The sequence below is a fragment of the Chiloscyllium plagiosum genome, chromosome 35 (assembly GCF_004010195.1).
Source record: "Chiloscyllium plagiosum isolate BGI_BamShark_2017 chromosome 35, ASM401019v2, whole genome shotgun sequence".
Taxonomy (NCBI): domain Eukaryota; kingdom Metazoa; phylum Chordata; class Chondrichthyes; order Orectolobiformes; family Hemiscylliidae; genus Chiloscyllium; species Chiloscyllium plagiosum.
Window position 1 is genome coordinate 23,210,612 of NC_057744.1, and position 23,509 is coordinate 23,234,120.

General features: G+C 41.9%; 1 protein-coding gene across 1 annotated transcript in view; it reads right to left on the reverse strand.

The window, feature by feature from the left end:
- LOC122540700 (beta-galactosidase-1-like protein 2) overlaps positions 1-23,303 on the reverse strand; it is a 92,125-nt gene extending 68,822 nt beyond the window's left edge. Inside the window, exon 1 of the mRNA XM_043676815.1 lies at positions 23,091-23,303. Coding sequence (XP_043532750.1) covers positions 23,091-23,215 — 125 coding nt within the window. The 5' untranslated portion in view covers positions 23,216-23,303. The remainder of the gene's footprint in view (positions 1-23,090) is intronic.
- Positions 23,304-23,509: the final 206 nt, after the last annotated feature.

Below are 23,509 nucleotides of genomic sequence, written 5' to 3' on the forward strand. Positions count from 1 at the left end.
CCCCACTCCGGCCTATCACCCTCACCTTGACCTCCTTCCACCTATCGCATTTCCAACGCCCCTCCCCCAAGTCCCTCCTCCCTACCTTTTATCTTAGCCTGCTGGACACACTTTCCTCACTCCTGAAGAAGGGCTTATGCCCGAAACGTCGATTCTCCTGCTCCTTGGATGCTGCCTGACCTGCTGCGCTTTTCCAGCAACACATTTTCAGAAATACTCAACACTGTCATGGAAGTCAGCAATAATGGTTAGCTCAGTCAGATTGTACATCTCTGGGACACCCGCACCAACCAACCCCACCACCCTGTGGCTGAACACTGAACACTGGGCCGCCTCCACCACCAAACCATAACCACCTGATGCCTTGAGGAAGAACACCCCTTTTTCCACCTTGAGACCCTTTAACGACACTGGATCAATGTGGATTTCACCAGTTTCCCCATTTCCCTCCCCACACCTATCCCAGTCCCAACCTCCCAACATGGTTATCACCCTCTTGAATTGTCCTACCTGTCCATCTTCCTTCCCATCTATCCGCTCCACCCTCCTCTCCAACCTCTCTCATTCCCAACTACCTTCACCCCCCAACCCAACCTCCCTCCCATTTATCTCTCAGCCCCCTTAGCCCACGAGCCTCATTCCTGATAAAGGGCTTATGCCTGAAACGTCGATTCTCCTGCTCCTCAGATGCTGCCTGACCGGCTGTGCTTTTCCAGCACCAGACTCTTCGACTCTGATCTCCAGCATCTGCAGTCCTCACTTTCTCCAGACTGTACTTAAGAGCACCAACACCATGGATTCATTCCCTATAATAGCTGAGATAATTCTTGAATATGCCTCCTCACTTTGCGCTATGCTGACAACATGCTATAACTAGCAACCCTCAGACAGATGAGATATCCTGAACACGGGCACCAATCAGGCAACACAGCCTTTGGGACTCTTAATACAGGCCTCAGAACAGTGTTTATTCCATGAATACTACCCTCGATTACAACATTTCTCCTTTATCTGCTGTCTTGAATGGTTCCCTGTACAATGGTGCTATGGTCAGTTTGCTCACCCTCCATGCAAACCCCAGCTCTCATCCACACTGACAGCAAGAATCACAAACCTGTTAGACAAGCTCAGAAACTGAGACTCCTGCAGCACTACCTCCTGGGATCCCTCCGCCTGCCTCACTCCTGGTCACACCTTCCAGTCTCTCACCACAGACCAAATTCAAGGTAGTTAGTCTAAGGAGTGTGACTGCCTCCTGAAACATAGCCTTCATGTATGTAAATGTGGTCAGTTGTTAGGTTCTTTTCCAAGGTTTCACACATGAGATGCAATTCGCACACACCAACTTCGGCAAACAGTTAAAGTTTATTAAAGCTTGTACAAGCTAGGTGATCCCGTTTGGCCCTCTTCACAGGCGAGTGAAGTCGGGTCAAAGTGAGGCCCTGAAAAAAAAATCCCCTTTACACAGGTCAGTTGGTCATGCTTACAGATACTCTGGCCACTCAAGCCAACCCCCAGTTACTGACAGTCAGGTTACCCCAGGTACAATGGTAGGATGAGATCACCCTCAGAGGTAATGCAAATGCTACTGCCCTAATCTTAGGGAATCGTTATGAAGACGATTTCGTGACTCTATCATTCCCCAAAACAATGCAGGTGCAACATACCTAGTTTTAGGGAATGGCTTATGGGAGAAAAATTGAATGATAGTTTAAATGGATAATAGTAGGGGAGTAGCAGCAAATTACTGTGTAATTGGAGCGTGAGTCGTTTGCATTCTTTCACAATTGTCATCACCACCCATTTCCAGAATGCTCATTCAGTGCAGTTTAACTCTTTACTATTACATCAATGTCCAGAGAGATATTCCAATCTAATCTTTCAACATTACAGTGACCCAGAACTCAGACATGCTTCAAGCTACCTTCTGCGCTACGTCCAACAGACCTTCAGCCCGTTCAGAAAATACAGACTTTATGGCTTTTCAAATAGCAACATCTCTTAACACAAATGGAGGAGCCATGGGTGTTCAATTTCCCTGAAGTAGACTGAACTGAGATACAACCTTAGTCAAAAAGTATAGATTTAGCTTGACATCTATTCAATTGTCATGTCAAACAAGGGAGCATAGTCAACGTGTAAAACGATGTGGAGGTGCCGGTGTTGGACTGGGGTGGACAGGGTCAGAAGTCACACAACAACAGGTTATAGTCCAACAGGTGTACTTGATATCATAAGCTTTCGGAACACTCCTCTTCACAAATGCCAACAAATACTGTGCCTGTGCGCTTCACTTCACTTCATCTGATGAAGGAACAGCACTCCTAAAGCTTATGATTTTAAATAAACCTGTTGGACTACAACCTGGTGTGTGGCTTCTGACCTTGAATGTGTAATATTAGACAGTACACTGACAAATTTCAATTTTCGGTTCAAATAGCTCAGCAATAAGTTAAATTTATTCTTGCGTTTAAACTAAGAATGGGAAGTTAGACAAATGAATTTGGACAGCGCTAAGTATTTAGTGACTGTGGTTCCCATCAAATGCATACAATATTGTGATACGGTGGTATCCTCTGATAAAGTTTTGAGAATACAACAACAAAAGTTCTATTATAATGGCATATTAGAGCATTGGGATTCAACAGTTAAAAAGAAACCTCTATTATAGTGGTTTACTATAATTTTGACTGTGTGCCTGCCCTCTGACAGGCTGAGACCAGAAATCACAGTGGGTGTCTGGTTATCTCAGAACTGTAGGAATTGTCTGGAGCCATAAGTGTGTATTTTGCCCTCAGCTCTCAGACAAAGATAAGACTGTCAGCCCTGGTTATAATCATAATAACTACCTCCTGTTTCTATTAATGTATTTCCTTACCCATTAACAAGGGATGTGAAGACCAACAATGAGAACAATACTGAATCCTATTATCTATCTCCTTACCTATTAACACAAGATTGTGAATAATACAGTAACAGGCTCATGTGAGCAATTCAGTATTTGTCACAGGAAGGTAGCAATCACTAGTCATTGTAAGATTGAGAAATATCTGTTTTTAAACAACATAATAGCAGTCAGCCATGAGATGTTAAGAACTTTGTATCGGTCACACCCAAACAAGGTATAACGTACACTGCTTGCATGTAATACTCAGAAATTCATCAAGGGGTGCCATCACAGAAGGCTATGAGACTCCTTTGGTGTCACCCAGAATTTGTCACTGGCTATCCAGAAATAAAGGTTTGTTTCTCTTTAAACTGAAATTTGTGTCATCCAGAATTAAGAGTCAACACCTCTATAGAAGTAATCTTGGTCTCAGCATCTGTAACAAATAACGATAATTTCTGTATATGTTTATTTAATTAGTTAATGACAATATGAAACATCAATCTTTTCACTTTACTGTTAAGAAACAGGAAGCATTCTAAAATGGGCACAGGGCTAGTTCATCAGAAATCAGATAAATGAAAGTTAAGTTAATTAAATTCTGATTTTCTGTCCTTAATAAACATCTTTCTATAAAAGTTCCTTAGATCATCAATTAGTGACAAGAGTGTCTCTGAGGTCCATAAACTATCAGTTAGTACAGTCCTTCTCCCATCTTTAATTGTAGCTTATGAAAGAAACTTGCATTTTTTACAGGTAGCAACTCCATAGGACAAATATCTGTTTTTCATTTTTGTGGACTGTGTCTAATTTGATATTTTTAAAAAAGGTTTTCTGCTATTTTGTACCACATTATTTTTTTCTAACTTCTGTACTAGTTCACCCATTTAATTAATTCCTAGCTTTCCCGAACGATTTACTGTAGCCTATGATTAATTTTTAAACCGGGCCAGCAGAAACCCATACAAAGATATGGACTTTGGACTCAGATTGTTTTCTGAAACTGCTGTTTAGCCAACAACATCAGTAAAGATGTGGAGCTATGGCAAGGACCATATCCATTAGCATCAGAAATAGTTGAAATAAAGATCTTTCCACATGGATCAAGCATCACAATCATAAAAGGACACAATATTGGTGTTATTTGGATCACATGTGGGACTGTGCGTTTGCAGCCTGGGATACTGCATTGAGCTGAGTAAAATACTGCTTAAATTCAAAACAGTTCAGTAACATGTTGCTTCACATACCCTGACAAATCTTCCAGAAACTAGCATGCTTCTTCTTCCCAGTCTTTCAGGTTAGCAGCATACTCCTTGCCTCACACAACATGAAGCTAACAAAAAAAATCTGCTTTCACCAGTTAATAAATAGGGGCCTTCACATCTCTATCAGCGTTTTATTACATGAAGGCCTCAAACAGAATGGGGGAAAAACTGATCACATTGGGTGGAATTTTATCGAGACCTGAGCTGTGCTGAGTAATCTGATAGAATCACGCAAAAAGTCACTTAGGGTACATCTCGGCATTGGGATCAACTTGCTGCATCTTTTAATTAAGCATTAGGCATTGGGGTAAGAAGACAGCAGGTGACTAGAGGAGTTTAGTAAAGTTAGATCTCATGGGATTTAGGGTGAGCTTGCCAATTGGACACAAAATTGATTTGACGATGGGACTTAGAGGGTGGTGGTAAAGGTTGTTTTTCAGACTGGAGGCCTGTGACCAGCGGGGTTCCAGATGGATTGATTAGATTAGATTAGATTACTTACAGTGTGGAAACAGGCCCTTCGGCCCAACAAGTCCACACCGACCCGCCGAAGCGCAACCCACCCATACCCCTACATTTACCCCTTTAACCTAACACTACGGGCAATTTAGCATGGCCAATTCACCTGACCTGCACATCTTTGGACTGTGGGAGGAAACCGGAGCACCCGGAGGAAACCCACGCAGACACGGGGAGAATGTGCAAACTCCACACAGTCAGTCGCCTGAGTCGGGAATTGAACCCGGGTCTCTGGCGCTGTGAGGCAGCAGTGCTAACCACTGTACCACCGTGCCGCCCACAGATTGGTATTGGGTCTACTTTGTTTGTTGTTTATATAAATAATTTGGATGAGAATACACGAAACATTGTTAATAACTTTGCAGATGACACCAAAATTGGTGGTATAGTGGACAGTCAAGAAGGTTCTCGAAGATTACAAACAGATCTTGATCAATTGCATCAATGGGATGAGGATTGGCAGATGGGAGTTTAATTTGTATAAATGTGAGGCATTGTAATTCAGTAAAACAAACAAGGACAGGCCTTGTACAATTCATAGTAGGGTCCTGGGAAGCGTTGTCAAACAGAGACCGAGGTGTCAGGTACATAATTCTTTGATGTTGGTGTCGCAGGTAGAGAGGGTGGTTAAGGCAGCCTTTAGAATGCTTGCCTTCATTGCTTACACCACTGAGTGAAGGAGTTAGGACATCATGTTGAGGTTGTACAGGATGTCAGTGAGGTCTCTTCTGGAGTGCTGTGTGAAATTCTACATGTTCTGCTATAGGAAGTATATTATTAAATTGGAGAGAATTCAGAAAACATTTAGAAATATGTTGCCAGGAAAAAAGTGTTTGAGCTATAGAAATGGACTGGATGGGACTTTTTTCACTGGAGCATAGGAGTTTGAGGGGTGACCTAATCGAAGTTTATAAAATCATGAAGGATATAGTTAAGGTGAATAGCAAGGGATCATTTCACTAGGATGGTGGAGTCCAAAACCTAGGGGCATATTTTTAAGGTGAGAGGAGAAAGTTGGGAAAAGGACAAGGGACAACATTTTTTTTTTTTTACACAGAGTGATTCATGTTTGGAACAAACTTCCAGAGGAAGTGGTGGATGCAGGTACAGTCACAATATTTAAATGACATTTGAAAAAGTACATGAATAGGAAACATTTAGAGGGATATGGGTCAAATGTAGGCAAGTGGAACTAGTTTAGGTTGGGAACATAGTCAATATGGACTAGTTGGACTGAAAGGTCTGTTTCCATGTCATATGACTCTGAATTCTGCAGAAGTCAGTGTTGGGACCACAATTATTCATGGTATACATTAACAATCTGGATGAAGGAATTGAGGATATTGTTACAAAGTTTGCAGATGACACAAAAATAGATAGATGGACAGGTAGTGTTGAGGAGGTGGGGAGACTTCAGAAGGACTTGGACAGGGTAGGAGAATGAGAAAATAAATAGTAGATGGAATACAAAGCGAGAAAGTGTAAGATTCTGCACTTTGGTAGGAAGAATAGAGACAGAGACTATTTTCTAAGTGGGGAAAAGGCTTTAGAAAGCACAAAGGGACTTAGCAGTCCTAGTTCAGAATTCTCTTAGGTTTAATATGCAGATTCATTTGCAGGTAAGAAGGGAAATGTCATGTTCAGATTCATTTTTAGGGGGCTAGAACACAAGAGCAGGGATGCATTGTTGAGAACAAAGAAAATGACAGCACAGGCCCTTTGGCCCTCCAAGCCTATCTAAACCTGCTGTCTATTTTCTAAGGATCTGTATCCCTCTACTTCCTGCCCATTCATGTATTTGTCTGGATACATCTTAAAGGACACTATCGTGCCAGTCTCTACCATCTCCACTGGCAATGTAATCCAGGCACCAACCACCCTCTGCGTGAAGAACTTTCCACGCACATCTCCCTTAAACTATTCCCCTCTCACCTTGAACTCGTGACCCCTAGTAATTGAGTCCCCCACCCTATCTATACTCATCTTATTAATGAAAATAATCCTACTCTACTCAACCTCTCTTTACAACTAGTATCCTCCATACCAGGGAACATCCTGATGAACCTCCTCTGCACACTCTCCAAAGCATCCACATCCTTTTGGTAATGTGGCGACCAGAACTGTAAGCAGTATTCCAAATATGGCCAAACAAAACTCCTATACAACTGAAAAATGACAAGTCTTACACTCAATACCCTGGCCAATGAAAGAAAGCGTGCCTATGCCTTCATGACCACTCTATCGACCTGCCATTGCCACTTTCAGGGTACAATGGACCTGAAGACACAGATCTCTCTGTACATCAATGTTCCCTAGGGCTTTTCCATTTACTGTGTAGTTCGCTCTGGCATCAGATCTTCCAAAATGCATTACCTCATATTTGCCTGGATTGAACTCCATCTGCTATTTCTCCACCCAACTCTCCAATCTATATTCTACTGCATTCTCTGACAGTCCCCTTCACTATCTGCTACTCCACCAATCTGAGTGTCATCTGCAAACTTTCTAATCAGATCACCTACACCTTCCTCCAGCTATACCCTCCTGAGGTTATAAGAGTCTCTGGTTAGGCCACATTGGAATATTGTGTGCAGTTTTGGGCATCGTATCTAAGTATGACCTACCAGCCTTGAAGCGGGTCCAGAGCAGAATGATCTTGGGTATGAAGAGCTATCATATGAGGAACAGTTGTAGGGGGGTTAGTGAGGATTAGTCAGGGTACAAGCAGGCATAAGGTACAGTATCAGAGGATGCAGTACCATGCAGGGAAAGGGGCAGGGGTGGGGGGGGTTGGATGAGGTGGAAATGCAGGCATTAACAGTGACCAAGACTGTCACCTCCACAGTGAAGCATACAGATCAGAGCTCAGGGAGCAAGGAGGAAAGTTGGAAGCAAAGCTCAATATAGGGGCTTTCCACATTTTCTTGGGTGGGGTCTAGTGGGTGAAGGTGGACTATCTAGGTAGTACAAAGTTAAAAGAAAGGGTCGGGGTGGCTCTGACAGAGTGGGACCCTCGTGAATAGGCACAGCCCAGTGCTGATAGTGTCCACTGCAAGGTGCATTCCCTGCAGTCACTTCCTGTTCACTAGATACTACCTCAGGAATAGTTGAGACAATACCCAGGGTAGTTGGAGTCAGTATCAGATGGATGGGCAAAAAACAAGGGTCCCACGCCCGTCAAATGTTCGAGCATTCAATGGTTAAATATATTAAGCATTGTACTTGCAAGATGCAGTGCAATAATTTAATTATTCACGTGCAATGCACGCAGAGTGAATGTACTTCAGGTTCAAATGCTGATCGATGCAATTTTCACCACATCACCAGTTCACTTCCCCATGACTAGATCATTGCAGCATTAAGGCAACAGGATTCAGAAACATAGTTGTGCCACATTGTCAACCACGTGCTGTCAGCAGTGTGGCTTTGTGGAAGGTATGCCAGTGAAGGGCAACATGGGATCGTCGGCACTTGCCCGGGTGCACAGCGGCCATTTCAAGGCTAAGGTTAAAGTTAGGGTTAGGGTCAGGGTCAGGGTCAGACCACCAGGACTGTTACTAGGGATTATCTAGTGAGTGGCGAGTTCTTCTGGGAATGGTGGGTGACTGAATGGACAAGACAGTGTAGGTAGTTAATGAAGTGAGCTTGCTAAGATGCAGCAAGGAAACTTGCTAGATCTTGCAGAGAAACCTTCTGAAAATTTAATGAAATTGATGCTTAGCTAAATTGATGGGATATTCAGTACAGTGTCTAAGCTAAACAGTTAGATGGAATAACTCTCAAAACTGGGTGGTCTTACTTTAAAAGTTCACAAGACCTGATTGCCTACAATGAGACAAAAGCCCAAAGGGTCTTGGTTTTAGTCCTATCAAACTAAACCTAGAATCAAAAAAACTGACAAGAAACTCAATATTCACTGTGTTATCAAGTTCTAAAACTCTTTCCACTGTGCAAGACAGGGCATGAACCCCCCCCCCCCCCCAAAATTATACAATCCCTACAGTTTGGAAGCAGGCCATTTGGCCCATAAAATCCATACCGATGTTTTGAACAGTATCCCACCCAGACCCCACCCTCAGCGTCTCCCTTTAACCCTATATTTCCCATAGCTAATCCACCTAGCCTGCACCACTCTGGACACAATGGGCCATTAAGCATGGCCAAACCACCCAAACTGAACACCTTTGGACTGTGGGAGGAAACTGGAGCTCCTGGAGGAAAGCCACTCAGACACAGGGAGATTGTGACTGTGTGGAGTCTGCACAGAGGGTGGAATCAAAACTGGGTCCCTAGCACTGAGAGGTAGCAGTACTAACCACTGAGCCACTGTGCCACCCAAAATCAGCCACACTTCTTTACAAGGTCTACAAGGCTACTTTGAGAAATGGAACATTTCTGAACAACATCCTTGCTCCAGTCATTTCTGTCTTCTACTCTAGGACGATTTTAGAGACAACCACACTTGGTTGGTTGCTTGTATTGGATTACCCAACTCGTAACCCTGGTGCTCTTACGATCTGCTGTGTACGGACCAGAGATGTTGCAGATTTACCATATACAAAATGACTCTACTACCCGACCTGGAAGAGCAGCATTCAGGCAAACAATCTGCAGAGCTGTATTGTTGATTCCCATAAGTTGGTGTTTTTTTTAAAAAAGATATGTTCAAATGTTACTTCAATTAGCATTTGCTAATGAAAATATTTTCTACAGCCACACCACTGTTTGTCTTTGGATGCACAATATTACTTTCTGGAAGTCGGGACAGATTTTTTTCAGAATTATGCAAAAACTTGCAAATAACTCCCATGATATTTGCAAGATCATCACACAATACATTCTGAAAAGTAGTCATGATTTGGAGATGCCAGTGTTGGACTGGGGTGTGCAAAGTTAAAAATCACACAACACCAGGTTATAGTCCAGCAGGTTTAATTGGAAGCACACTAGCTTTCGGAACAACGCTCCGAAAGCTAGTGTGCTTCCAATTAAACCTGTTGGACTATAACCTGGTGTTGTGTGATTTTTAATTTTGAAAAGTACATTGCCTTGGTGACAGTAAAGCTACACTCCGAACAATCTGAACCCAAGCACTGAAGAAAAATAGATGCAGAAATCATATTACCATGCATTTTTTCTGAACTCATGGGGAAGCCCAATCCCCTTCATTGGTACAATAATTGCTTAGAGTCTAAAGAGAGCTGGCCGTTCTCCTTCTGAAGGTGGAAAGCTCCAACATAGCAGAGTCTCTATAATACCTCCTACATCTTGTCAAATGACTGGGTGTTTACAGATGACATTCCTGTTTTCCCAAAAACAAATAGCTCACTGGCTTTTGTTTAAAGGTGGCCATCCTAACCAATATTTATTCTTTAAGCAAATAAAGTAATTTATCTGGTTATTATCACAATGGATGTATACTAACCGGTTGCCATTGTTTCCATGTGTTGCAACTGCAACTGCTCAGAAATAATCATTGCTGTTGTGATTTGGGATGTCCTAATGCCAGGAAAGATATCATATAAATGCAAGTTCTTCTTCATATACATGTCATGCTTACACAACATGGAGCCATGAAGTATAAACACACAAAAGGGCATTATATTAAAACATAGGGTTAGGTGATGGGGTAAATGTAGGGGAATGGGTCTGAGTGGGTTACTCTTCGGAGGGTTGGTGTGGACTTGTTGGGCCAAAGGGCCTGTTTCCACACTAAGCAATCTAATCTATTCTAATTTAATATGGAGTCAAGATGTCAGGTGATCTTTTTCTCTTTCCTCCTAATACAGTTAGCAAGGTTCCCTGAGCTAATCCTGTGCCTGAACAAAGTCATTAAAATTCAAACAAACCTTCTGATGAGAAGCTTTAGTATTTCATTTTGGAACATCAAGGAAAAACAGCGAGTGGTACAGTGGTTAACATCAGTGCCTCACAGAACCAAGGATCTGGGTTAGATTCCAGCCTCGGGCAACTTGTCTGTGTAAAGTTTGTACATTCTCCCCATGCCTGTGTGGGTTTCCTCTGGGTGCTCCAGTTTCCTCTCACAGTCCAAACATGTGCAGGTAAGGTGGATTGGCCATGCTAAATAGCTGACACATCCCTGGAGCAATGTAGGCTCGTCATTCTAAATGCAGGGCTACGAGATTAGGGTGTGGAGTGGGATGGGATGTCCTTCAGAGGGTGAGCGCGTACTTGATGGGTCGAATGGACTATTTCTGCACCGCAGGGCTCCCACATCTCTATCAAAAAGTGTGGCACTGGAAAAGCCACAACAGGTCAGGCAGCATCAGAGGGGCAGGAGAATCGAAGCTTCAGGCATAAACCCTTCATCAAGCATGGGGGGGCTGAGAGATAAATAGGAGGCAAGGGATGCGGCTGGGGAGTGGGGGTACGTAGCTGGGAAGGTGATAGATAGATGCAAATTATGGTGGGTGGGTGGGGGGGGTGATGGTGATAGGGTGGAGCGGATGGGTGGGAAGGTAGATGGACAAGTAGGACAGTTTAATAGAGTGGTGCCGAGTTGGAGGGTTGGATTTGGAATTGGGTGGGAGGGAATGGGAGATGAAAGATGAAGAAACCGGTGAAATAGATGTTGATACTGTGTGGTTGGAGGCCCCCAAAGCAGAAGGTAAGGCATTTTTCCTCCAAACGTTGGGTGGCTAGAATTTCGCAGTGGAAGCAGCCCAGGACTTGCATATCCTTGGCAGAGTGGGAGGGGGAATTGAATTATTCAACCACAGGGCGGTGGGGTTGTTGGGTGCGTGTGTCGCAGAGATGTTCTCAGGAACGTTCCACAAATTGGCATTCTGTTTCTTCAATGTACAGGAGGCCACAGATAAGGTGGTTGGATGTGCAGGAAAATCTCTGCCGGATATGGAAGGATCCTTTGGGGCCTTAGATGGAGATGCAGGGGAAGATGTGAGCGCAGGTTTTACACTTCGTGGGGTGGCAAGGGAAGGTGCCGGGTACAGAGGATGGGTTGGTGGGGAGCATGGACATAATGAGGAAGTTGCAGAGGGATTGGTCTCTCTGATAGGGGTGCAGATGAAAACATATCGCTGGTGGTGGGGTCTGACTGTAGGTGGTAGAAATAGCAGAGGATGATGCACTGCATCTGGAGATTGGTGGGGTGGAAGGTGAGGACCAGGAGAATTCCAACTTTGTTGTGGTTGGAGCTTTGGGGTTCAAGGAAGCTTTGCAGGAAGTGGAGAAGATGCGCTGGAGAGCATTGTTGACCATTTGAGAAGGGAAATTGCGGCCCTTGAAATAGGAGGCCATCTGGGGTATTCTGGAGTGGAATTGCTCCTCCTGGGAGCAGACACAGCAGAGGTGGAGGAATTGAGAGTATGGGATAGCATTTTTGCAGAAGAGGGGATGGGAATCAATGGGTTTGAAGTAGATGTCCATGTTGAGTCGGTCACCGGAAATGGAGAATGAGAGGTCCAAGAAGGGGAGGGAGGTGTCCGAGCTGGTTCAGGTGAACTTGAGGTCAAGGTGGAAGGCGTTCATAAAGTTGATCAAATGTTCAACCTCCTTGAGGAAGCACGAGGCAGCACCAACACAGTCATCAATGTAGCAGAGGAGAAGATGGGGAATGGTGCCAGTGTAACTTCACAAACACTTTCCACCATGACCTCAAGTTCACCTGGATTGTTTTGGACACCTCCCTCCCCTTCCTTGACCTCTCCATCTCCATTTCTGGTGACCGACTCAACAATGACACCTACTTCAAACCCATCGACTCCAACAGCTACCTGAACCACACCTTCTCCCCAAACCCATCTCCACTCTCCTATTTATCTTTCAGTCCCCTTCCCCACCCTCCCACATTCCTGATGAAGGACTTATGCCCAAAACTTTGACTCTCCTGCTCCTCAGATGCTGCTTGACCTGCTGTGCTTTTCCAGCGCCATACGTTTTGACTCTGAACACCATCTGCAGTCATCACTTTCTTCTATACCTTTATGAAAAACATTTAGACCAGAAAAGCAACAAGATGTACCCAATATCCACCAGTACACCATGATCTGAGTTGATTTTTACTGAGGAAGTAGGCCAAGGGATCACTATTATGGTTTTGATATTGCTCCACTCTAGTTGAGGTGCAAGAAAAATCTGCTTCTGTGTATATTAATCAACAGTAAATCTATGTTGCTAAAACTTCCAAACTTTATTTCTTCAGTTGACCAAAAATGATTGCAGGTCTGCCTCATTAAGTCTTTACAACATGGAAAAGCAAAAGTGCTAAAGGATTCTTGAGATCTTAAGAACTAAATGCATGATAAAGTTTGTACTCAAAACCTTTTCTTCAGTGTGGCTGCATGAAAGTAGACTGTGTGTGGTTGCATTTACGTTCAGGTGCTAAATAACAAATATTCACTTTTCAAAACTTAAAAGAAAACCTCTCATTTGTCGGCTCCTGTCAGTTATAGGTCATACATTTCCTGTACAGCACAGAAATAGACCTCTTCAATCCAACTGGTCCATGTCGACCAAGTATCCTAAATTAAACTAGTCCCATTTGCCAGCATTTGGCCCCAATCCTTCTGATTCATATACCCATCCAGATGCCTTTTAAATGTTGTAATTGTACCAGTTTCTACCACTTCCTCTGGCAGCTCATTCCATACAGACACCACCCTCTGCATGAAAAAGTTGCCTCTGAGGTCCCTTTTAAATCTTTCTCTTCTCACCTTAAATCTATGCCCTATAGTTTTGAACTCCCCTAACACTGGGAAAAAGACCTTGGCTATTCACCCGATCCATTCCCCTCATGATTTCATAAATCTCTACAAGGTCATTCCTCAGGCTTCAATGTTCCAGGGAAAAAAGCCCCACCCTATTCAACCTCTCCCTACAGTTCAAACTCTCCAACCACGGCAACATCCACGTTTTCTGAACGCTTTCAAGTGTCACAACATCTTTCCTACAGTAGGGAGACCAGAATTCTATGCATTTCAAAACACTCTCCAGCTGTAATATTGCAGCACTCACTGTAAAAGGTGGCTGTCCAGGCTCAGACAAAACGTGAACAGGGGGCAAATCATCCATCCATTCCCTGACAGCAATCAACTTTGCTTCCTAAGGTCTGGAGTGCACAGACTGTGGCTCCAGAGCTGTAAGCATCTCTTTAATATTGGAGCAAATTACTGCAGATGCTGAAAGATGTACTGAAAACAACAAATGCTGGAGATCACAGCAGGTCAGGCAGCATCCATGGAGAGGCAGCAAGCTAACTTGGAATCTCGTTGCCTCTTTATCAGGCACCCAGGCCCTCGTTTTACACTACAAGGCCTAAATAAATGCTTAGGTAAGTGTTTTTGTGAATACAATAGGCTGCACTTTAAAATTTCAAATAAATATTTTAACAAAAGCAAACATTATTTAACTTAAGATGAAACCTGTTTGAGTGGGATAGCTGCACCACAATTTTACATAGCTGCTTCAGTTTGACCAACATGTTTGGCTTGAAAAACAGATTTTACAATTGCAGCTATATTTCTCATAAAGTAGGACATTTTTTTCACATATTCCAAAGTACGTTTTTATTAAGGAGAAAGTGAGGACTGCAGATGCTGGAGATCAGAGCTGAAAATGTGTTGCTGGAAAAGCGCAGGTCAGGCAGCATCCAAGGAACAGGAGAATCGACGTTTCGGGCATAAGCTGATTCCTGAAGAAGGGCTTATGCCAGAAACGTCGATTCTCCTGTTCCTTGGATGCTGCCTGACCTGCTGCGCTTTTCCAGCAACACATTTTCAGCTACGTTTTTATTAACCCAATGGAAATATGTTTTTTTCCATTAAATTAACATGGTTCAACAACTGTATTTTGTATATGGATGCAAATTACATTCTGCCAGATACACTTGGTAATTTACCAAGCATTTGATTTAGAAATGGCAAATTTTCTAATAGCCCCTAATGGTTTGGATTTGAGGTAATCATTTTTTAAAAAGCTCTTCAGGCTTTAAAAAGCATGTTGCCAACACCCGTTCTACAATAAAAGTATCAGCAGAAAGAGACATTTCAATCCTATGCAGAGGATCAAGGAAACTCATTTTTATCCAGACACTGAATCCCAGAAGATTGGAATATTGTCATGGGACCAATTTCAAAGTTTAAAGCAGGTTATGTACTTCAGAGAATTGATAAACAGCATAAATGTGAATGGCTGGGCAAGATGTTTAAAACCGATCAAAAGTCCTCAATCGTCATTCATATTTTAAGGGTCATTTTCTACCTAGCCATTGAAGCTCCCTGTAATTTTGAGTGTTTGTATTTTCTGGTAATATGCCTGATTAGCTCTATACTAAAACAGAAGAAATGGCTATTCAGAAAATTACATGCACAATATCTTTGGTATATTAAAACTTTTCTGGATCGAAAATTATACCTGAACAAACATTTTTAGAATTGTAGAACTTCAAAGAATGGATTGTATGAATTTGCAGGAACACAGGGTGGGGACAAGAATGATGTAACAATATAGGCTCACAACAGACAGACCTTTCATACATTATATACTTTCACAAGCAACAGACAACTTGTTGAAATTCTTCCTCAACCCAGTTATAAAATGATCACTTAGGCTGATTGTCTACACATCCTCAAATATTGATGACTATCCAAACTGAACTGATTGTTTTTCACAGAAATACAATAAAGCTGCAAATCTGCTTAAAATCATGGGGTTTACTGAACTGTTTGAATATTTCTACCTATATTTAATACCAAACATAGGAACTAGGCATCTATTGCCAATGTAGTCTTTCTCAAAGGCTTTAACAGATACTGTTCTGCTTTGCAATCTTGACTTCTTTAATAATACAGTTCAAGTAAACAGGCAAACTGTGATCTTAAAATGTTGAATCATGTCCCCTCCTGACGCTAGTTGTTCTAATGTGACAATCATCAGCCTAATGAGTCTCTCGCCGATTTCTGTAGCTTTCAACAAAATCCTCTCCACTATATCAAAATTAAAACATAAAAGGACACAAAGCACCAAAGGGTAAACAATATGCTGTTTGAATAATTGTTTTTCCAGAGTCAAAATGGTTAAGGAATTTACTACATAATAGCCTGCATTTATGTTGGATCAAGAAGTATTATCAAATAAATTTTCACATACAAATGATCAAGTAGTTTGTAGTTTTGCCAATACTAAAGCCTCAACTGATTAGTGAAACTTTTCTAATCTAAAAACAGAGGTAAGCCTCTACAAATCAGATGTAACAGACTAATACAGATAATTTAAAATGCACCAATACTGCATTGATTATCTCTTGCCAAAATGAACCTACCAGATCCACATAATTAAATACAAGATGAAAAGTTAGGACAGGTTTAGGCACAATTGATCAGTTGATTACTGAAGATCGGGGAATGTTGGTAGAGAAAATAAAACTAGAATAAGACCGTCATTCTCTTAAGTCAGAGCAACAACATTCCAAATGACCACTCCTGGCCTCTCGGGTGCAATTTAAGTTTTCAATAGACTGCACAATTCATCTTATGATGCAGATTCATTTGCTTCGTCAAACTGCCAGCTTAACCAAACAGGTTATGTTTGCAACATGGACAGAATAACTCCAGCTGGACAGTGAGAGACGGGAGTAAGGAAGGGCCAAGGTCCATAATTCAGGACATGATCATTTTTGAAAACAAGAGAATATGGAAATTACTGAATTGGTGATTTTAATAGGAATTTTCGATTCTAATAGTTTCCCAAATGTGGAAAGTTGTAAAGACAAGACTGAAGGGATTATATACTTAGAATGTGACACAATGAGTGAAATTCAAAATAGCACCAATATTACATACTCCCTCAATCATAACTGGGAGACATGCAGAAAGAGATAACGAAATTGCAAAATTACAATCAAGTGAAAAATAATTCTGTTAACAGCATCCTGAAACCAGGCTGAACTTCTTCCAGCGCACCATTAGAAATATATCTCAATTTCCACCTATGTCTCTTGCAAATCTTTTCCAGCTTCATAACTTGTTGTGGTTCTGTTCGCCAAGCAGACGTTTCATCCCCTGTCAAGGTGACATTCTCAGTGCTTGGGAGCCTCCTGTGAAGCACTTCTGTGATGTTTCCTCCAGCATTTATAATGGTTTGTCTCTGCCGCTTCCGGTTGTCAATTCCAGCTGTCCGCTGCAGTGGCCGGTATATTGGGTCCAGGTCGATGTGCTTATTGATTGAATCATAGCAGAAGCGGTAATGCAAAGATTAGAACAAAGAGTCTTACCACAAATTCAACCCAAACTCTGGGTCAGATATGTAGATGACACCTTTGTAATCATTAAAAACACAGAAATAGAAAACACACACCGGATCATCAATGCCACACTCACAGGAATCCGATTCACTAGAGAGGAAGAAAAGGACAACCAACTCCCATTCCTAGACGTGATGGTACAGAGAACCACCGAACGGAGAATTCACCACAAAGGTATACAGGAAAGCCACACAAACACAGACCAACACACACAAAAGAAGTTGCAGTAAGACACCGTTCAAAAGGGCCACAACACACCGCAGCACACCAGATGTGCAAAAAGAGGAAGAAGAACACCTATACAATGTATTCGCCAAAAACGGATACCCCGCAATTTCATCAACAGTTGCCTAAGGGAAAGACAACGGAATGAGGACATGCCACAACCCAAAGGACTAGCCACGTTACCATACATCAAGAACATTTCTGAACTGACAGCCAGACTACTGCGACCACTAGGACTCATAACAGCACACAAACCAACAGCCACTCTCAGACAACAACTCACTAGGACAAAGGATCCGATACCCAGCATGAGCAAAACCAATGTAGTATACAAAATCCCATGCAAGGACTGCACAAAACACTACATAGGACAAACAGGAAGACAGCTAACAATCCGTATCCATGAACACCAACTAGCCACAAAATGACACAACCAGCTATCCTTAGTAGCCACACACACACAGATGACGAGGAACATGAGTTCGACTGGGACAACACTACTATTATAGGACAAGCCAAACAGAGAACAGCCAGGGAATTCCTAGAGGCATGGCACTCATCCACAGATTCTAACAACAAACACATCGACCTGGACCCAATATACCGGCCACTGTAGCGGACAGCTGGAACTGACAACCGGAAGCGGCAGAGACAAACCACTATAAATGCTGGAGGAAACATCACAAAGCGCTTCACAGGAGGCTCCCAAGCACTGAGGATGTCACCTAGACAGGGGATGAAACGTCTCCAGCACAAATTCCCAGCTCAACAAACAGAACCACAACAACGAGCACCAGAGCTACAAATATTCTCACAAACTTCATAACTTGTATAGAGACAAAAAAAAACTGCAGATGCTGGAATCCAAGGTAGACAAGCAGGAGGCTGGGAGAACAACGCATCCAGGCAGCATCAGGAAGTGGAGAAGTCAACATTTCAGATCTAATTCCAGTCCTGAAGAAGGGGACTGATGCTACTTTGCTTGCTGTGTTCTCCCAGTCTCCTGCTTGTCTACCTCATAACTTGTCACAAAATAGCTGTTTAACTAATTAACTAACTAACCCCCGATGTTTTGCCCTGAACTTGCTTTGTAAACTGTTGAACATGTTCATCAGCATGTATAAAAGTTATTATTCAGGTGTAGCTTCATTGTCAGCCCTCTTAACTTCAAGTCAAACCAATGTCTCATCTGTCTTTTCATTCAAACATTAAACTCCCAAAGCATTACTTCAAAGGACACCTGTGTTAACCCCACTCTCCTGTGTGACAGTTATCCCTCAATCAATCAATATTACACAAAAACAGACTATATGGCACTTTATAAGTCACTACACTTCCCAAATATTTTGGGACATCCTGCGATTGTGCAAGACAATATAAATGCAAATATTTCATTTTATTCCAGCATTATGTTCTCTAACCCCTCAGACATCTTAAAGTATCTTTCTTTCATACAAATCTTCACTGAGACATGTGCTTTTAATCACTGTGGAAGCTCAGAGTATGTTTAAAATAGAGGTTGACAGATTTCTAAGTAGGAGAAAGTGAGGACTGCAGATGCTGGAGATCAGAGCTGAAATGTGTTGCTGGAAAAGCGCAGCAGGTCAGGCAGCATCCAAGGAGCAGGAGAATCGACGTTTCGGGCATGAGCCCTTCTTCAGGAATCCTGCTCCTGCTCCTTGCTCCTGCTCTTTGGATGCTGCCTGACCTGCTGCGCTTTTCCAGCAACACATTTTCAAATTTGTAAATACCAAAGATATAAAGGGACATCACAATAGTATGGAGAAAAGGTACTTATGTCGATAATCATTTATGATGATAGAGAATATTGGAGCAGGCCTGATGGGCGGAACAGTCAACTCCTGCTCGGATGTGCTAAAGAGGCCCAAGATAATATTTTTGTGCCTCGTGGCTGGTCTTTCTGACAGCTCAGGCATCAACTTCACCATTTTTACTATTTTTAGCATAAACATTGTATTGTTTTGGTGGCAATCACCATCATCATGGGGAGATGATGGCCTAGTGGTATTACAGCTAGATTATTAATCTAGAGACCCTAGTAATGGGGAACTAGGTTCAAATCCTTCCATGACAGGAATTTGAATTTAATAAATATCTGGAATTAGGAGTTTAACGATGACCATGAAACTTTTTTGATTGTCAGGAAAACCCATCTCCTTCAGTGGGAAGAAACTTTATCTGGTCTGGCCTACAAGTGACTCCAGACCCACTGAACTGCACTCTGAGCAAATGGCAATAATAGGCAATAAATGCTGGACTGTTCAGTGATGCCTATAGCCCATGAACGAATAAAAAAACCAATCTTGATTGCTTGCTACCATTGTTTTGTCACCCATTTCATTGATAGTTGCTCCCTGCTGCTTTTCTTCCCTTTCCACCTTCCCAGATGTATAAGTTCTTATCTCTCATTTTTGAAAAAAGGTACAAGGCCCAAACATCAATGGTGTGTTCTCACCAAAAAATGTAACTGACTTTGTATTTCCAAATTTTTGGCTTTAGTCGTACACCAGATCTGGTCTGACTTTCTTTATATTGAAGCAATGGTTCATAGTGCGTATTTTCTCAATTCTTAAATTAAGCAACAAGTTTATGAAATCATTAACTTTCTATATTTGCACATTTGTTAACTTATTACCAAATCATTTCTACTTGCGGTCAAATAACAATAATGGTTCCAACATTTATAGCAGTATTCCTTTGAACAGCTGATACTGTGTCAACTATTTACACCTAACATCAATTAAATTGGATGAATCAACCAAATGTCTGGTTGCTAAGTTTGCAGGAAAGTAAACTATGAAGTGAGTATAAGGGGCTGCAAACAGACAGAGATAGGTCAAGCAAGTGGACAAATATTTGGCAGATATAATCATACAACATAGAAACAGACCTTTCCATCCAACTCGTCCATACCGACACAGTTTCCCAAACTAAACTAGTCCCACTTTCCTGTATTTGGCCAATATCCTTCTAAGTCTTTCCTATTTACATATGTTGTAAATGTACTTATATCTACTACTTCATCTGGCAATTCATTCCACATACAAGCCACCTTTTATATAAAAAATGTTGCCCTTCAGGTCCCTTTAAAATCTTTCTCATCACCTTAAAAATACGCCTCCTAGTTTTGAACTCCCCTACTCTATGGAAAAGACCATTGTTATTCACCCTATCTATGCCCATCGTGACTTTACAAACCTCTACAAGATCAACTCTCAACCTCCAACGCTTCAGTGAAAAACGTCACAGCCTATCAAGTCTGTCCCTTTCATTCAAATCTTCCAGTCCAATTAACATCCTGCTAAGTTTTTTTTTAACCCTCTTCAGTTTAATAATATCCTTCCTGTAGCAGGGTGACTAGAACGATACAAAGTACTCCAAGAGTGGTCTCACCAACATCTTGTACAAACTCAACATGATGTCCTAACTCCTATACTCAATGGATCCAAGCATGCTAAACACCTTCTTAACCACCATGTATAACCGTGAGGCAACTTCCAAAGATCTCTCTGTTCGACAATACTACCCAGGGCCTTACTTTTAATTGTATAAGTCCTGTTCATGTTTGTTTTACCAAAATGCAATAACTCATATTTATCCAAATTAAAATCCATTTGCCACTCCTCAGCTCTTTGGCTCAATTGATCAAGATCCCTTTGTTATCTTAGGTAACGTGCTTCGTTGTCAACTATTCAACCAATTTTGGCGTCATCTGCAAATGTACAAACCATAAATTCTCAAACAAATCGTTTATATAGATTACAAACAAAAGCAGACCTAGCACAGATCGCTGTGAACACTGCTGGTCACAGGCCTCCAGTCCAAAAAAACAAAACCTCCACCATCACCTTATCTCCTATCGTCAAGCCAATTTGGCATCCAATTAGCAAGCTCTCCTACAATCCCATGTGATCTAACGTTATTAATTGGTATACCGTACCTCACGGAACCTTGTCAAAGGCTTTGCTAAAGTCCACAAAGGTGAAGAGTATAATGTGAGAAATACAAACTTGTCTACTTTGTCAGGAAGAATTGAAAAGCAGCATATTATTTCAATACAAGAAATTCAAACAAAATTTAGTATCTAAGTGCAGCAAGTGACGGAAAAGGCAAATTAAATGTTGTAGTTTGCCGCAAAAGGAATGGAACACAAGTATGCCCGGTTTGTTTTAAATCTACAGGAAACTGGTGAGACTATATCTTATGAATAATGCACAATTTTGGTCTCCTTATTTAAAAGATGGATGTAGATCTGTTTGAAGGAGTTCAGAAATGTTTACTCAGTTGATCTGTTGCATTACAGCGTTATCTTAAGTAAGTAATTAAGTAGATGTAATTTTAATAAATGTTTTATTGGAACAGTATATTGCGATAGAGTTGGAGGCAGGTAGGAGCAGTTAAGAGAAAGGGGAGCTTAGAGCTGCGAATAGTTGATGCTTAATGTTCACTTTTAGAGTTAAAATAAAATGATATTATTTTCTTTAAATAGTGGAAATTGGGATGCCTCTGTCACTCTGATTTTAACAGATTATGAAGCAAGGTGAACTTTTCTGGGTGTTCAGTTTAATTAACAGAAGGCTCACAGCCATGTCATAACAAAGGTCATTTCCAACTATGAAACAGACTGGTACTGAGGAACACAGTTTATAAATGAGCAGTCTCCCATTTAAGATGAAGATAACGAGAATATTTTTCTCTGAGGGTTGTAAGCATGAGGAACTTTCTTCCTTACAGTATGATGGGGAGTAGGATCACTGAATATCTTCAAGGCAGAGATAGATAGAAAATTACTAACAAGGCAGTTAAAGAGTATGGGAATAGGCAGGAAAGTGGAGTTGGATCAACAATTAGATCAGCCATGCTATTATCAAATGGCAAAGCAATGTCAAGGGCCAAACTCCTATTTCTAGTATTTATATTTCTGTACTCCTGCCAATATTTGAAGACAGATGGAGGTCTGCATCAAACATTTATCAATCATTCCAATGCTTTTGGACTGGCCATACAGACATGCCTAAACTTCACTATTGAGTGGACCAAGTAATGCATTTTATTAAACGTATTTCTTAAAGGAAACACTCATCTCCACAAAAGTAACTAAAATTAATGCAAAGTACTCCTGCCATTGGAGATATGAAATAAAAATAAAGAGCTGGAGAAACTTAGCAACAGTGTAGGAGAGAAAAAATTAACATTATCTACATATTTGAAACTGAAGGGGGCCAAAACATTGAGATTCTCATTCTGTTAACTGAGTGAGAGCAGGAGCAAGTGGAACACATGAGGGATTACCAAACAAGAGGAGAGTACTAACAGTTTGAGAGAAGTATAGATACAAAACAGATGTTACAATATGTCTGAACAGTAGAAAAATCCACATGCATCACTGATGTCATCCAGTAGCACTCTTGTTTCCTATTCAGAAGATTGTGCTTTCAATACTTAAAAACATATATGTAGGCTAAATCTTCAGTGCAGTGCAATGTTGTCAAAAGGTAGTGGCTGTCAGTCCCAAAAGAACCATTAACATTACTGGAGAAGATCACTGAAGTTTCCATAGCCTACTAATATTCTTCAAAGAAGATCCTGCACAAAAATAATATGCCTGGTCACTTTATCTTACGTGAAATTTTGCTATATTCAAACCGACAGCCTGGGTACCAGGATAGTGACAAAGTGTGAACTCAACGAACTGGTTGAGACATAACTTGCGAGGTATGCATGTTCCTTTAGCAACACACAATAATCATTGCATCTGCAAACGTGTTATGCATCGAGCAATAACTGTGAAATAAAAAGGGGCAAGGGGGCTGGTGAACAGATAAGTGAATGCACCACTGGGGTGGGCAGGGGGGTTGTACAAGGGCAGTGCACCCTCCCATTCCAGTACCTGAGTCTATACAGAACCACAGCCACTATAATCAGGAGCAGGAGGCCAATCCTCCTCACATGCTCTTTCCGCACTGCAATGATCTGCATGGACCTCGATCCTTTCTGTGCAAGTAGCTTCAACATTGCAGCCCGCAGTGGGACTCCTCCGGCCGGGGGTCTATTAACCGTTCAGTCTCCGCTACCACCTGGGACTCAGGCATCTCCCGCATGCGCGCTGTCGCCACTTCCTATTGGCTCCCCGCCCGATAGGTTGTCCATCCTTCCACTCCCGTTGGTCGATGACAATCTTTCCTCCCATTGGCTGTGCCCTAGTCTGATTGTTCTCCACACCGTATTCTCCCATTGGTCACACGCCCCCTCCATCTCCAATTTTAATTGGTCTCCACACTGTGCTCTCCCATTGGCCACGTGTCCCCG